Here is a 13,555-nt window from a genome sequence, read left to right on the forward strand (position 1 = left end):
TTTTTTTTTTTTTTGCGTTACGCGGGCCTCTCACTGTTGTGGCCTCTCCCGTTGCGGAGCACAGGCTCCGGACTCACAGGCTCAGTGGCCATGGCTCACGGGCCCAGCCGCTCCGCGGCATGTGGGATCTTCCCGGACCGGGGCACGAACCCACGTCCCCTGCATCGGCAGGAGGACTCTCAACCACTGTGCCACCAGGGAAGCCCGACAGTTGTGTTTTAACACGTTGTAGATTCTTAATATTTCTTAAATGAATGGTGAATGAGCTATTCATTCCATAGTAATTCTAAAATACATCGTAGGAAAGGCTCAATCTGTGGGGCCGTGCAACCTTAAATATTTCTCCATTACAGTGTAAGGTACTGATTGATTAATGAGTCATCTATGTTAATAATAATAAAATGTTGATGAAAAATATGGTCAACATAGGGAATTGATTCCTTTAGAGCACTTTTATTTATCAAGCATCCAACTGGTGTTTATTTTGTCCTAGATAATCTTCCTAGCACTTTAGAAATTTTAGCTCATTTTAATTCTCACAACAGCTTTATAAGGTGGTCCTAGAATTTGTCACCATTTTACAAATGAGGAAACTGAGACACAGAGTCGTTAAGTAATCTCGCTGAGGCCTCACAGCCAGGAAGTGGCAGAGCCCAGATTTGAACCCAAACAATCTCCCTCCAGATACATGCTATTAACCACCTCAGTCTTTTGTCTCTCAGCATACGCAGTGATGTACCAAGTAGGGCAAGATTCCTTCTATTTCTAAAGCACGAAGTTTCTTTCATATTTTAATTGGGCCCCAACAGAATGTCTGAGTAACGTTGACGTTGATGGTTAAGGGTGAATCCTTTGCTGAGTATTGGTTAACTGTATGCAGAAATCACTTCTTCCAAAACTTGAATGAACTGTAGTAGCAGTTTCATAGTAAATGGATACATGGAAAGTAGTTTTAGATTAAAATAAAACGTATTGTTTGAGTTTAAAATTTTAAAGCTTTGTAAAATTTATAACAAATCTTTAACATATTTTATGTTTGTGATAATTTTGAATAAAATTGGAAAGTAAAAAATATTCATTTTAAGTCTAAGAAACAAGGAGAGGCCTCAAAGTACACTATCAAGAGAGTGAAAAGACGGCTCACAGAATGGAAGAAAATGTTTGCAAAGCATATATTTGATAAGAGCTTAATATTTAGAATAGATAAAGAACTATAACCGCCACCAACAAAATATCCACTTGAAAAATGTGCAGAAGAGGGCTTCCCTAGTGGCACAGTGGTTGAGAGTCTGCCTGCCGATGCAGGGGACATGGGTTCGTGCCCCGGTCCGGGAAGATCCCACATGCCGTGGAGCGGCTGGGCCTGTGAGCCATGGCCGCTGAGCCTGCGCGTCCGGAGTCTGTGCTCCGCAACGGGAGAGGCCACAACAGTGAGAGGCCCGCGTACCGCAAAAAAAAAAAAAAAAAATGTGCAGAAGATTTAAATCAATTACATTTCTTCAAAGAAGATAAACAAATAGGCAATAAACACATGAAAAGTAGCTCAATATCACTAGTCATTGGAAAATGCAAATTAAACCATGGTGAGATACCCCTTCACACCCATCAGGATGGCTGTTATAAACAACAACAAAATATTGGTGAGGATGTGGGGAAATTGGAACTCTTGTAATTTGCTGGTGGGAATGTAACAGGGTGCCGTCACTGTGGAAACAGTTTGGTGGTTCCTCAAAAAGTTAAGCATAGAATTATCATTTAGTCCAGCAATTCCGCTCCCAGGTATATACTCAAAAGAATTGAAAGCAGGGACTCAAATGGATACGTGTACACCACTGTTCCCAGCAGCATTATTCACAATAACCTAAAGGTGGAAACAACCCAAATGTCCATCAACACATGAATAGACAAACAAAACGTATATACGTACAATGGAATATTATTCAGTCTTAAAAAGGAATGAAATTTTGATACATGCTGCAATACAGATGACTCTTAAAAACATTATGCTAAGTGAAAGAAGCCAGATGAAAAAGGACAAATGTTGTATGCTTCCACTTATATGAAGTATCTAAAATAGGCAAAATAATAGAGACAGAAAACAGAATAGAAACTGTCACAAGCTGGGGGTAGGGGGAAATGGGGAGTTATTGTTTAATTGGTATAGAGTGTCTGTTAGGAATGATGAATAAGTTCTGGAAATGACAGTAGTGATGGTTGCACAACATTATGACTGTAGTTAATGCCACTGAATTGTACACTTTAAATGGTTAAAATGATCAATTTAATGCTATGTATATTTTACCACAATTAAAACAAAACAAAACAAAAAAGTAACCAGGGCAACCAGAAATCTTTACTATGACTTAAATGAACCCAAAGAATTGTTTTTAATGGAACAAAGTTGAGATGTTAAATATCTTTATAAAACACCTCAGATTGAAGTAATATCTATATAAATTATGCACATGTAATATGAGAATGTTATTTTTTTTGTCTTTAGAAATGTTTGACCTTTTTTTCCTGACTTACATATGCAATTGGCATGCAAAATTAAAGTGATTAGGGCTATGTTGTATTAAAAGGAATTAAGGGAAAGAGTTGTGATTATTTTGAGGCTATTCTATAATCTCTTCCACTAGATTATTAGTTTTTTGAGAGCATGAACTGCCTTTACTCATGTATGAGGTCCTATTTCTTGCCAGTCGGTAAACCTTGATCTATTTTTTGAATGAATGATTAGCGAGGGTAGAATTAGCGAGGTTGTTTTTTGCAAAACTGGATTACAATGTAAGTATTAGAAGCAGTGTCTCCAGTATGGCACTGGAACAAGAAATACAGAAAAGAAACTCAAAGCTATAAAGTTGGGGGTGGGGAAGATTGTAAAGATTTAGCCTGTAGGTTAAATTTCAGAAACATTTTCACACCATTTAATCAATTTATATAGAGAAAACAGAATTGTTTTATAGATATTAGAGTATAATACAGGAACAAGTTTTACTATTAGATATAATATTGGATTGGACAAAAAGTTTGTTTGGGTTTTTCTGTTAGATGTTATGGAAAAACGCAAACGAACTTTTTGGCCAACCCAATATTAGCTAGTATGTGTTGGCTCCTTCAGTGGAGACCCTAATGAGTCATTAGCTGCTCACTAGAGACCTTGTCTATCAGATATTGTAGCGGTAATTCCGACTGTTGTAACTTATGGACTCTACATTTTCATGCATTCACTCACCAAGGATCAATCACCATGAATTCCTAATGGACAGACAAGTAAGGAAAATTTTCTTTTTATGTTATATATGCTTCTCTTTCCCTCCTTCTCTCCCTCCCTCCTTTCCTTCCTCGCTTCCTCAGTTCCTTCTGCATCATTATCTGTATATCTAGGACAAACCTGCAATTAGAGTAATAAAGTATGCTTAGCCTATGTGAGAGATAAAAACATGTCCCTGGGGATTGAGGACTATGAAGCACTAAGAGGCAATTCAAGGACTAGAAATTTGGGGCAATATTTTCTCTAATAAGAATGACCTTATTATTTTTTTTTAAGATTGTTTTTTTGATGTGGACCATTTTTATTTTGTTTATTTATTTTTTAAAATTTATTTATTTATTTTTGGCTGTATTGGGTCTTTGTTGCTGGGTGCGGGCTTTCTCTAGTTGCAGCGAGCAGGGGCTCCTCTTTGTTGTGGTGTGCGGGCTTCTCATTGCGGTGGCTTCTCTTGTTGCAGAGCACGGGCTTTAGGCGCATGGGCTTTGGTAGTTGTGGCACGAGGGCTCAGTAGTTGTGGCGCGAGGGCTCAGTAGTTGTGGTGCATGGGCTTAGTTGCTGACGTGGACCATTTTTGAAGTCTTTATTGAATTTGTTACAATATTGCTTATGTTTTGTTTTGGTTTTTTGGCTGCGAGGCATGTGGGATCTTAGCTCCCCGACCAGAGATCACATCCGCACCCCCCGCATTGGAAAGCAAAGTCTTAACCACTGGACCGCCAGGGAGGCCCCAGAATGACCTTATTTAAACAGATATTTTAAATGGAAACTTTAGCTTTTACTTTTATATTCAGAGATTTAAAATTTTTCAAAATTCTTACTGTCTGAACAAAGGAATATGATAGAGCAGAAACATCTGCATAGAAGTCTAACTTTGATTTTGAATACTGGAGTAGAAGGAAAGGAATTGTGTGTCATTTTATTGACCTTATTTTTCCGGGGCCAGATGCAGTAGAAAAAGGGAGGAGAAAATATACAAAGCAGAAAATTCCTTTGAGTATATGGACAAGTGAAATACATCTTTGGGGGTAGAATATCTTATTGCTAAAATGGCAAACTGAAAATATCCAACATTGGGAGACTTGTGGTGTGTTAGCTAAATATAGTAACTAATAATACATAATAATATAATAAGAAATATTATAAACTTAGATAAATTCATTCTTCAAATTCGTAACATAAAAGTTCAGAGTTCTTGCAGTTTAATTCAAAATTCTAGGTTGAATAACCCAGTATGGATTGATTTTCCATTTATATTTCAAAAGACAATAAGCCACTGCCTTCACATAATTATATCAAGTGAGGAGAAAAGGAAATACTCGAATCATCAGGGAAAAATAATATGAAACATATTTGTGATTCTCTTAAAACTATTCTGAGCATCCTCATTAATGTATTTATTATGAAACTTTATGTTAACAAATTTAGCTTTTCTTTTTTAGAGTATTGACTTGTTTTATTTAAAATGGTGCATATTCATTATAAAAAATATTAAGTTATACTCAAGAACAAAAACAAAAGAACCAACCCAATTGAAAAATGGGCAAAGGACTTAAATGGACAGTTCAACAAAGAAGATGTACAAATGACCAATAAGCACATTCACCATAACTGGTGATAGGGAAATAAAAATCAAACCACAAGGACATACCACTTCAAACCTATTAGGATGGTTATTCTAAAAAGAAATAACAAGTGTTGGTGAGGATGGGGAGAAATTTAAACACTTGTACTTTGCTGGTGGGAGTGTAAAATGATGTAGCCGCTGTGGAAAGCAGTTTAATGGTTCAATGGTGTGATGATTACACACCATTGTAAATGTATTTAATGCCTCTGAATTGTACATCCCAAAATGGTAAAAATGGTAATTTTTATGTTATGTATATTTTACCACTGTTAAAAAACTTAAATTGAGTAATAAAGCAACTACAAAGAAGAGATCAACAAATTGTTTTAGATTCAACTTTCTAGAAGGAACCCATGTTAACGTTTGGTAGTCATTCTAATACCTTGTTCTGTGCATTAAACTTTTTGTTGTGAGATATTACAGAAATTATCTCTATAAAAAAGTATAGAGAATAATATAAGCAACACTTATGCACATGGACATGCTGATTTGTTTAACATGAGCTGTGGCCTAGGCCTGAGGAGGGGCCTAGGCACACTTTGTGTGCCTGCAAAGTTAACCAGCCTGAGTGGGATGCAGACTTGCAACGGTGGCCTTCTGTAAAATGATCTAACCAAACCAACTTAGACGTAAAAATGATCACTAAAGGAAATTGGGAACTGCGAAAAGCCACAGGTCTCATCATTAAATGTTTCTGTGATAAGCATCATTGTTCTCTGCTTATGTTATTTGGTAGTACCATTTATCTTACTTTGGTCTAATCCTATATGTTATTGTGAATGTTTTCCTTTTATTTCTATTTCACATGTTTCTGGATATAACATTATAAAAGAATTGGTAATATGTATTTGCTTTTATAGGTCACTGGGGTATGTTTTTAAAGAAAAGATGTAATAACATCAAGTTGAATAGCCTGCTGTAAATTAAGTTTAGCAAGTCAAATTTCTAAACTTGTTCTAGTTTGAACTCTCGTCATTACCTTTTTTGTAATCTTAGACTAAAACACCGTCATTAAAGTACAAATAACAGTTGACTATTTTGCATATTTTATAGTAAGGCAAAGTTAATACAGAGTTGGAAGTATCCAGTAAAATGGCCCAAATGCAATCATGTTTCCCCACCTCCTCAATTTTCCATACATATTACTTATTTAGTAAGTATCAAAAAAGAATGTCTGAATTGCTAACCTTGCTCCACCATTGTGTGAGGATTTCCCTAACCTTTCTCAGCCTCCATTTCCACATCTATAAAATAGACGTGATAATAGGGCTTACTTCCTAGGTTTGTTATGAGAGTTCAGTGAATTAATATGGAAAATAAGTTCTTAAAACAATGCATGCACAAAATAACCTATAATATAAGCTACTTTTATTATTGTTGTTATGATGGTATGCCTACTATGTATTCAAGCCTAGAATGAATACTATGAGAGCTAGTATTGTGATTTATTTATTTGGAGATTATGTCAGAAATCTGAATTTGCAGCCCTTTATGAATGGGAGGCCCTAGCCAAATGGCCCTGCTAGCTCACCTAGCCCTGAAGTAAAGTCCAGTTGGAATCAGAGAAGAAAACATCAGAAGACTTGATTGAGAGGAAAGGACTGACCTGAGCCCTGAAAGATAGGATGTGCAAAGGCTGTGTGGGAGGGACCCAGCTCCCCAACACCTGCCTCCCTGCCATGTGCTAGGTAGGCATTCTACTCTGTGCTTTACAACCTCTCTCTGCGTTCGTGACGTCACGCAGCTAGTGTTTGCCAAATCAGGGATTTAAACTCTGGTTCTCCAAAGCCTTTCTTATTTCCATGCTAAGCTGCTACTTTGATAATTACAGGTTGTATTATTCTGTGCCTTAGCCAGTTAGATGCTGCTTGATATCCCATTAGTTTTTAGTGCATGATTTTGTTGTTGTTGTTTTACTGATATATTCCCCTGAATTTTCCTATCTGTGTATATGCTGAATGGTATGCTTGCCTTTTAATTTAAAATTTGCTGATTTCTGTTTTCTCATAACTTAGGTGTAATGTCTTTGCTGAGGCCTCTTCTTCTGGATGTGGTCCCAACAATTCAACAGACTGCTGCTTTGGCTCTGGGGAGACTGGCTAATTATAATGATGACCTAGCAGAAGCAGTAGTGAAGGGCAACATTCTTCCACAGCTTGTTTATTCACTGGCAGAACAGAATGTAAGAATTTTTAAAAACTAAGTAATATGTTTTTTTGTTTGTTTGTTTTGGATTTTTAAAAAAATTGATAGTTTGGGTACAGTTGCAAGTTTGTAGGCATAGAATTATTAGGATGTTAATACAACCTTCAATTCTTTGAACTGCATGTAATAATACTTTTAAGGTATTTTACTTTGGGGCTGATAGGCAGCTTTTCTCCATTACTGTTAATATAAGGAGAAAACATATTATAATTTTTAATGGAATTATGCATAAAGCAGTATTTCTCAGCATGGGTTTATTCAAGTTATAGGATCAGTCTTAGAAAGGTGTATGGAGCCCTGGGCAAATAAGTTATATACAATGGTGAAATCTGGTTAATGGACAATGTAAGAGACAGCTTTGAAGCAAGGGGGAGAGAAGCATCCAAAAGGAAGGAGAATACATGTAATGGAAGGTTTGCCAAAGCATTTTTTTCCAAGTATGAAAGCATGTCAGCCCTTCTAAGGGCCATATAAGAGCGCCTCCATTGTTTTTTTCATCCTGTCTGGTTCCCTCTATGTTTCTAACAATAGTTAAGGATCTTCCTCTACATAGGGTCTTGGACTGTTCTTTCCATCCTGCTAGTTTATCATAACCTAGGGATGTATCTTTCTTGACATGTCTTTAAAATTAAATTCCTATTTGTTGTAACCAAAGGACAAACAATACAATTTTTAAAATGGCGGGGGGGCTTCCCTGGTGGCGCAGTGGTTAAGAATCCGCCTGCCAATGCAGGGAACACGGGTTTGAGCCCTGGTCCGGGAAGATCCCACATGCCGCGCAGCAACTAAACCTGTGCGCCACAACTACTGAGCCTGAGCTCTAGAGCCCGCGAGCCACAACTACTGACCCTGTGTGCCTAGAGACCATGCTCTGCAGCAAGAGAAGCCACTGCAATGAGAAGCCTGTGCACCGCAATAAAGAGTAGGCCCTGCTCGCCACAACTAGAGGAAGCCCGCGCGCAGCGATGAAGACCCAGTGCAGCCAAAAATAAATAAAATCAAATCTTAAAAAAAAACACACCAAACATAATGAGATAGCACTCTACCTACTAGGATGGCCATAAAAAAATAAGAGAAAGAAAAAAAGGAAAATAATAATAAAAGTGTTAGTGAAGGTGTGGAGAAGTTTTGTAAAATCGTGCAGCTGCTGTGGAAAACGGTTTGGCACTTCCTCAGCAAGTTAAACATAATCACCATATGACCCAGCAGTTCTCCTCCTAGTTATGTTTCTGAAGGAATTGAAAACAGGTGTTCAAACAAAACTTGTGCACAAATGTTCATAGCAGCATTATCCACGATAGCCAAAAGAATGAGTAGATAAACAAAATGTTGTGTATCCATACAATGGAATATTATCAGTTCATAACAAGGGATGAAATCATGATATATTCTACAACACGGGTGAACCTTGAAAGCTTTGTGCTAACAGAAAGAAGTCAGGCAAAGCTACATATTGTATGATTCCATTTATATGAAATAGCCAGGATACGCAGATCCATCGAGATGGAAGCAGATGAATGGTTACCAGAGGCTGGGAGGGGGAGGAGGGAGTGAGAAGTGGCTGCTTAGCATGTGGGAGGTTTCTTGTCGGAGTGATGAAAATATTCTGGAACTAGATAGGTGTGGTTGCACAACATTGTGGATGCGCTAAATGCCATTGAATTGTACACTTTAACGTGATTAAAATAGTAAATTTTATGTTATGTGTATTTACCAAAAAAAAATCCTAATTGTTTAAAAATATGCCTTATTTTTTTAGATTGGAGAGTAATTTGCTAATAACTGTCTTATCCCTAGGAGGAGTTACAGAAATTTTATTTTTCTTGTAGGCATTCCTTCTATCATCAAATGCTTGGACTCACCTCCTTCTCTGAGGGCAGGGCCTGTGTTTGGTGTCTCACATAGAAGGTTCTCAACAGAAGTTTTCTAAGTGTGAATGAGTACCCATTAGCTGTAAAGAGACAAAAAGTACTAGGGCAGAGGTGAGGAGAAAGTGAGAATGTGAAGCATCATTCACAGGCTTCTGTCTCCTTCCCCTACCAGGCCTTTAGCCCATTTCTCCCAGGAGATTTAATATCTTCTTTATGAGGTACAAAGTCCTCTGGTTTTGCTTTTCCTTCCTTTTTTTTTTCTTTTTTTTTTAAAAGGGTAATTCTTTTGGTGAGGAATTCCGGGAGAGAAGAGAGTTAGGGATTTGGAATGAGATCAGAGAGTGATATTCTAGGCACTGTAGTTAGTATTGACTATTGATGCCCAGTAAAGTGTGAATTTGAAAATTCTGCAATATAAAAAGTCAAATTAGCTTAAGGTAATGACAAGAAATGTGTCACCGTTATTTTTCCACAATTATGAGAAAATAATCTATGGGAAGCTACTCTAAAACTATTCTAATTTTTATAATAAAGTAGGAGATTTTTGGTTACTGACATGTAAAATTAGACTTTATAACAAATATCTTAATGCCTGTATATGTTGACATTTAAGAAACTAAAGAAATATATCAAGTCAAAACATCATTACTAACATAGCATATTTCTTATCTTGTCAATATATACTGATTTTGGAGATATAATATTTTAAAGTATACTTGATGTATTTTCTCTTACATAATTTTTTATTGAATCTTAATATTTTAGCCTGCATAAATAGAATGCTTTCAAAACAGATGCTATAGTCATCTAGTCGCTTTTTTTTGTAGTCGCTGTAAAGAAATAGAAACTTAGAATCTAAAATAGGGCATTAATTGGGCTCTATTAATGAAAGATAGAGTTAAGAGACTGTTACTGTGTCATTATGCTAACCATAAAACAGGGAGTGTTATAGCCAAATACTTCCTCTACATCTAATTTTTTTTTTATCTAATTTTTTTTTTATAATTTTTTTTTTATCTAATTTTATCTAATTTTTTTTTTATGAAGAAAAACAGGTTAGTCTTGTGTTTCAGTTTTATTTCTTAATCTGATAAAATTTACACGTAGAACATATTATAAGTATGAAGTGTTACTTGAAATTCACATAATGGTAAGTCATTTATATCTTTGTAAAAAAACATTTCTAAGAAGGGATAAATAACAACGCACTGTCAGGCTGGTTTATTTGCCAGGAGGAGTTTTAAAATGTATCATGAATATTTTGCCTTTATGTTTATCTGATGATTGCTAAGGGAGCCTCAGAACATAGTTGTTATTTCAGGATAACGTGGGACACCAGAAAGGTTAGTTGAGGTCATGCTTAGAGACTGAGGGCAAGTAAAGGAAACGAATTTGTTAGGTGACAGTTCAGTTGCATGCGCTAACAATCTAAAAGTTCCCATAGGGCAAACAAATACCTTTGACTGTAATGCACAAACATGAAATCTCATTATTTTATGAATTTGTAGGAAATATAATGTTTATATTTTATTTTATACAATTTCCAAATGCATGTTTCAGAGTAAAACATTTGAAATGTATTTTAAGGCTTAAATCCTTTCAGTTCAGTTACTGAACAAAAGCAATGGGGGAAACATCAAAAAATCAAAATGATATTGCAGGATGTTTTTCATCTCTTATATTTAATAGCTGTTGAGCTTTTTTTCTTAGTTTTATTTTTTATTTTATTTATTTATTTTTTGAGCTTTTTTTTTTAATAAATCAATGTCATTTTAATGTTGGTTTTGGTCTATTTTAACTTTTAGCTCAATTCACTTTGAGTTTTGTCTATTTATCCTTGTAGCGTTTTTACAAGAAAGCAGCTGCCTTTGTGTTACGAGCAGTTGGTAAACATTCTCCCCAACTAGCTCAGGCGATAGTGGATTGTGGAGCACTGGATACGCTGGTGATATGCTTGGAAGATTTTGACCCTGGAGTCAAAGAGGCTGCAGCCTGGGCACTTGGCTATATTGCAAGACATAATGCAGGTAATGGGCCTTATTATAAAATAGGATTGTTAAAGTTTAGATTAATTAGATAAATCTGGTTTTGCTTAGTAAACCATAGATATGAGAGGTCTTTTTTTTTTTTAATTTTTAATTTTTGGCTGCATTGGGTCTTTGGTGTGGTGCGTGGGCTTTCTCTAGTTGTGGAGAGAGGGAGCTACTCTTCATTGTGGTGCTCGGGCTTCTCATCGCGGTGGCTTCTCTTGTTGCAGAGCATGGGCTCTAGAGCACAGGCTCAGTAGTTGTGGCTCGTGGGCTCTAGGGCTCTAGAGCGCAGGCTCAGTAGTTGTGGCGCACAGGCTTAGTTGCTCCGCGCCATGTGGGATCTTCCCGGACCAGGGCTTGAACCCGTGTCCCCTGCATTGGCAGGCAGATTCCCAACCACTGTGCCACCAGGGAAGTCCCAGATATGACGTCTTAATGATATTTCTATATATTATGGGAGATAAGTTTCGAATGATGGCCAAGTTATTTGGATCACAAATTCACCAAAAAACCTATGCATTCAGTCTTTATGTTAGTTAGCAAAAGAAAAATTTGAAGACAGAAAGGGAATCAGGGGGATGTGGGGAGAATGAGATATTGATTAGATTCAAGGACCTTGGTAAATCGGTTCCGTTACAAAATTGTTTGAGTTTGTCACCCCTCAGGGGACATTGGGTCTTCACTCTCGCTTATGGTAGGGTGTTCCAAGCCAGCCAGGAGCCATGTCGTATGAGTGAATATTGTTGAAAAGATATGGACGTGGTAACTTGCTAGAACATATTTGTATTCAGCCCATAATCGTCAGGAAGGAGGAGAAAGAGAAGGAGCACCTTTTCTTATAAACTGAGCTCAATGAAGCCATCAAGAAGGGGCCAGGGGCTTCCCTGGTGGCGCAGTGGTTGAGAGTCCGCCTGCCAATGCAGGGGACACGGGTTCATGCCCCGGTCCGGGAAGATCCCACATGCCGCGGAGTGGCTGGGCCCGTGAGCCATGGCCGCTGAGCCTGCGCGTCCGGAAGCCTGTGCTCCGCAACGGGAGAGGCCACAACAGTGAGAGGCCCGCGTACCGCAAAAAAAATAAAAAAGAAAAAGAAGGGGCCTGGGCCTCTTGTGTGAAGGTTGTGCTGACACACCTGCTCAGTAAAAAATACATAGGGAACAAAATTGCTCCCACCACTTTACAGAAGTTGCTAAATAGTATGAACAAATAACACAACAAGAAAATAACAGTTTTAAGACAAACATATGTAAAAGTGTAAACTTTGCTGGTAATCAAAGAACTGCATATTAAAACATCAGTGAAAGTATCTTTTCCTACCTGTTATTATTTGGGGGGAAAAAAGAGTAAAGCAGAAATATAACCAAATGGTTAAGAGCATTGTGGCCTTAGGACAGGATCTGAGTTTGAGTCCAAGCTCTACTACTTAGTTGCTGTGTAACCTTGGACATGGCTTTTAAACTTTCTGAAACTTAACTTCTTCATCTGCAAGAGAGGAAGTACTACTTCAGAGATTTGTTGTGAGGACGATGAGATAGACCAATGCTTGGTACATGGTAAGTAATCAATAAATGCAAAGTATGAATACTGTATTAATACTGAAGGTCTGAGAGGGCATGATGATGTTTCTGCCCACTGATGGAGGCACTACAAATTGTAGAAACTTGTGCAAAGGCATTTGGCAAAACTAATCTAAGCCACGAAAGAGTTCATGGCTACTCTAGAAAGCCTGATCTGGGAATTCTTTCTAAGGAAAGAATCCCACAGAATGAAGAAGCTGCATTCATGCAAATGTTATTGTAGTATTATTTCTAATATCAAAACCCCTCAAATATTTGGCAGGAATTTAGTGGTTAAATTATAGTAATTTACTTAACGGAATCTCACTCAACAAATAAAAGGTAATTATGAATCCTACATGATAACATGGAAAAGTGATTATGTGAAAAAAAAAAGACAAAATTGCACATTACAATTATAATAATATAAAAATAAATTTTTATGTGGATGTAAATTACAAGGACGTACATGTTTGTGCTACTAGGGTGATAGAATTAAGGATGTTTTTAATTTGTTTTCCAGATTTTTCAGTGTGTGTGCATGTATAAAATAATAGCTACCGTTTATCAAGTAATTACCGTGTGCCTGGCTCTGTGCAGTATGCTTTAGGATATTATCTCATTTTGGCTACAGATACACTTAGGGCAGGTATTACTCTCCCTGTTAAAAAGAGGAAGAAAGTGGAACTTAGGATACCTGAAGTCATGTTAACGGTGGAACTAAAATTTGAGTCTAAATCTGTCTTGACTCCAAAGCCATATGTCAACCCCTGTACCATACAGTTTCATTAAGTACTCCTTGAAAGAGTTTTGAAGAAGAAACTCAAAACAGAAACAGGAAGTGGCTGTCCCATGGTTATGTTTAATTTGTTTTTTTTTTTAATTTATTTATTTTATTTATTTTTGGCTGTGTTTGTTCTTCATTGCTGCTCACGGGCTTTCTCTAGTTGTGGCGAGCGGGGGCTACTCTTGGCTGCGGTGCGCGGGCACTACTC

The 13,555-nt window shown here is 37.1% G+C and overlaps 1 protein-coding gene across 2 annotated transcripts in view; it reads left to right on the top strand.

Moving 5' to 3' along the window:
- SPAG6 (sperm associated antigen 6) overlaps window positions 1-13,555 on the top strand; it is a 73,793-nt gene that overhangs the window by 11,495 nt on the left and 48,743 nt on the right. For both annotated transcript variants that reach the window (XM_027122100.1, XM_027122099.1), the window contains exons 3-4: window positions 6,914-7,080; window positions 10,818-11,001. In XM_027122100.1, the coding sequence (XP_026977901.1) occupies window positions 6,914-7,080; window positions 10,818-11,001 (351 nt within the window). The remainder of the gene's footprint in view (window positions 1-6,913; window positions 7,081-10,817; window positions 11,002-13,555) is intronic.

The sequence above is a fragment of the Aethalodelphis obliquidens genome, unplaced genomic scaffold (genome assembly GCF_003676395.1).
Source record: "Aethalodelphis obliquidens isolate GAN/ISIS:26980383/991018 unplaced genomic scaffold, ASM367639v1 scaffold23, whole genome shotgun sequence".
NCBI classification, from domain to species: domain Eukaryota; kingdom Metazoa; phylum Chordata; class Mammalia; order Artiodactyla; family Delphinidae; genus Aethalodelphis; species Aethalodelphis obliquidens.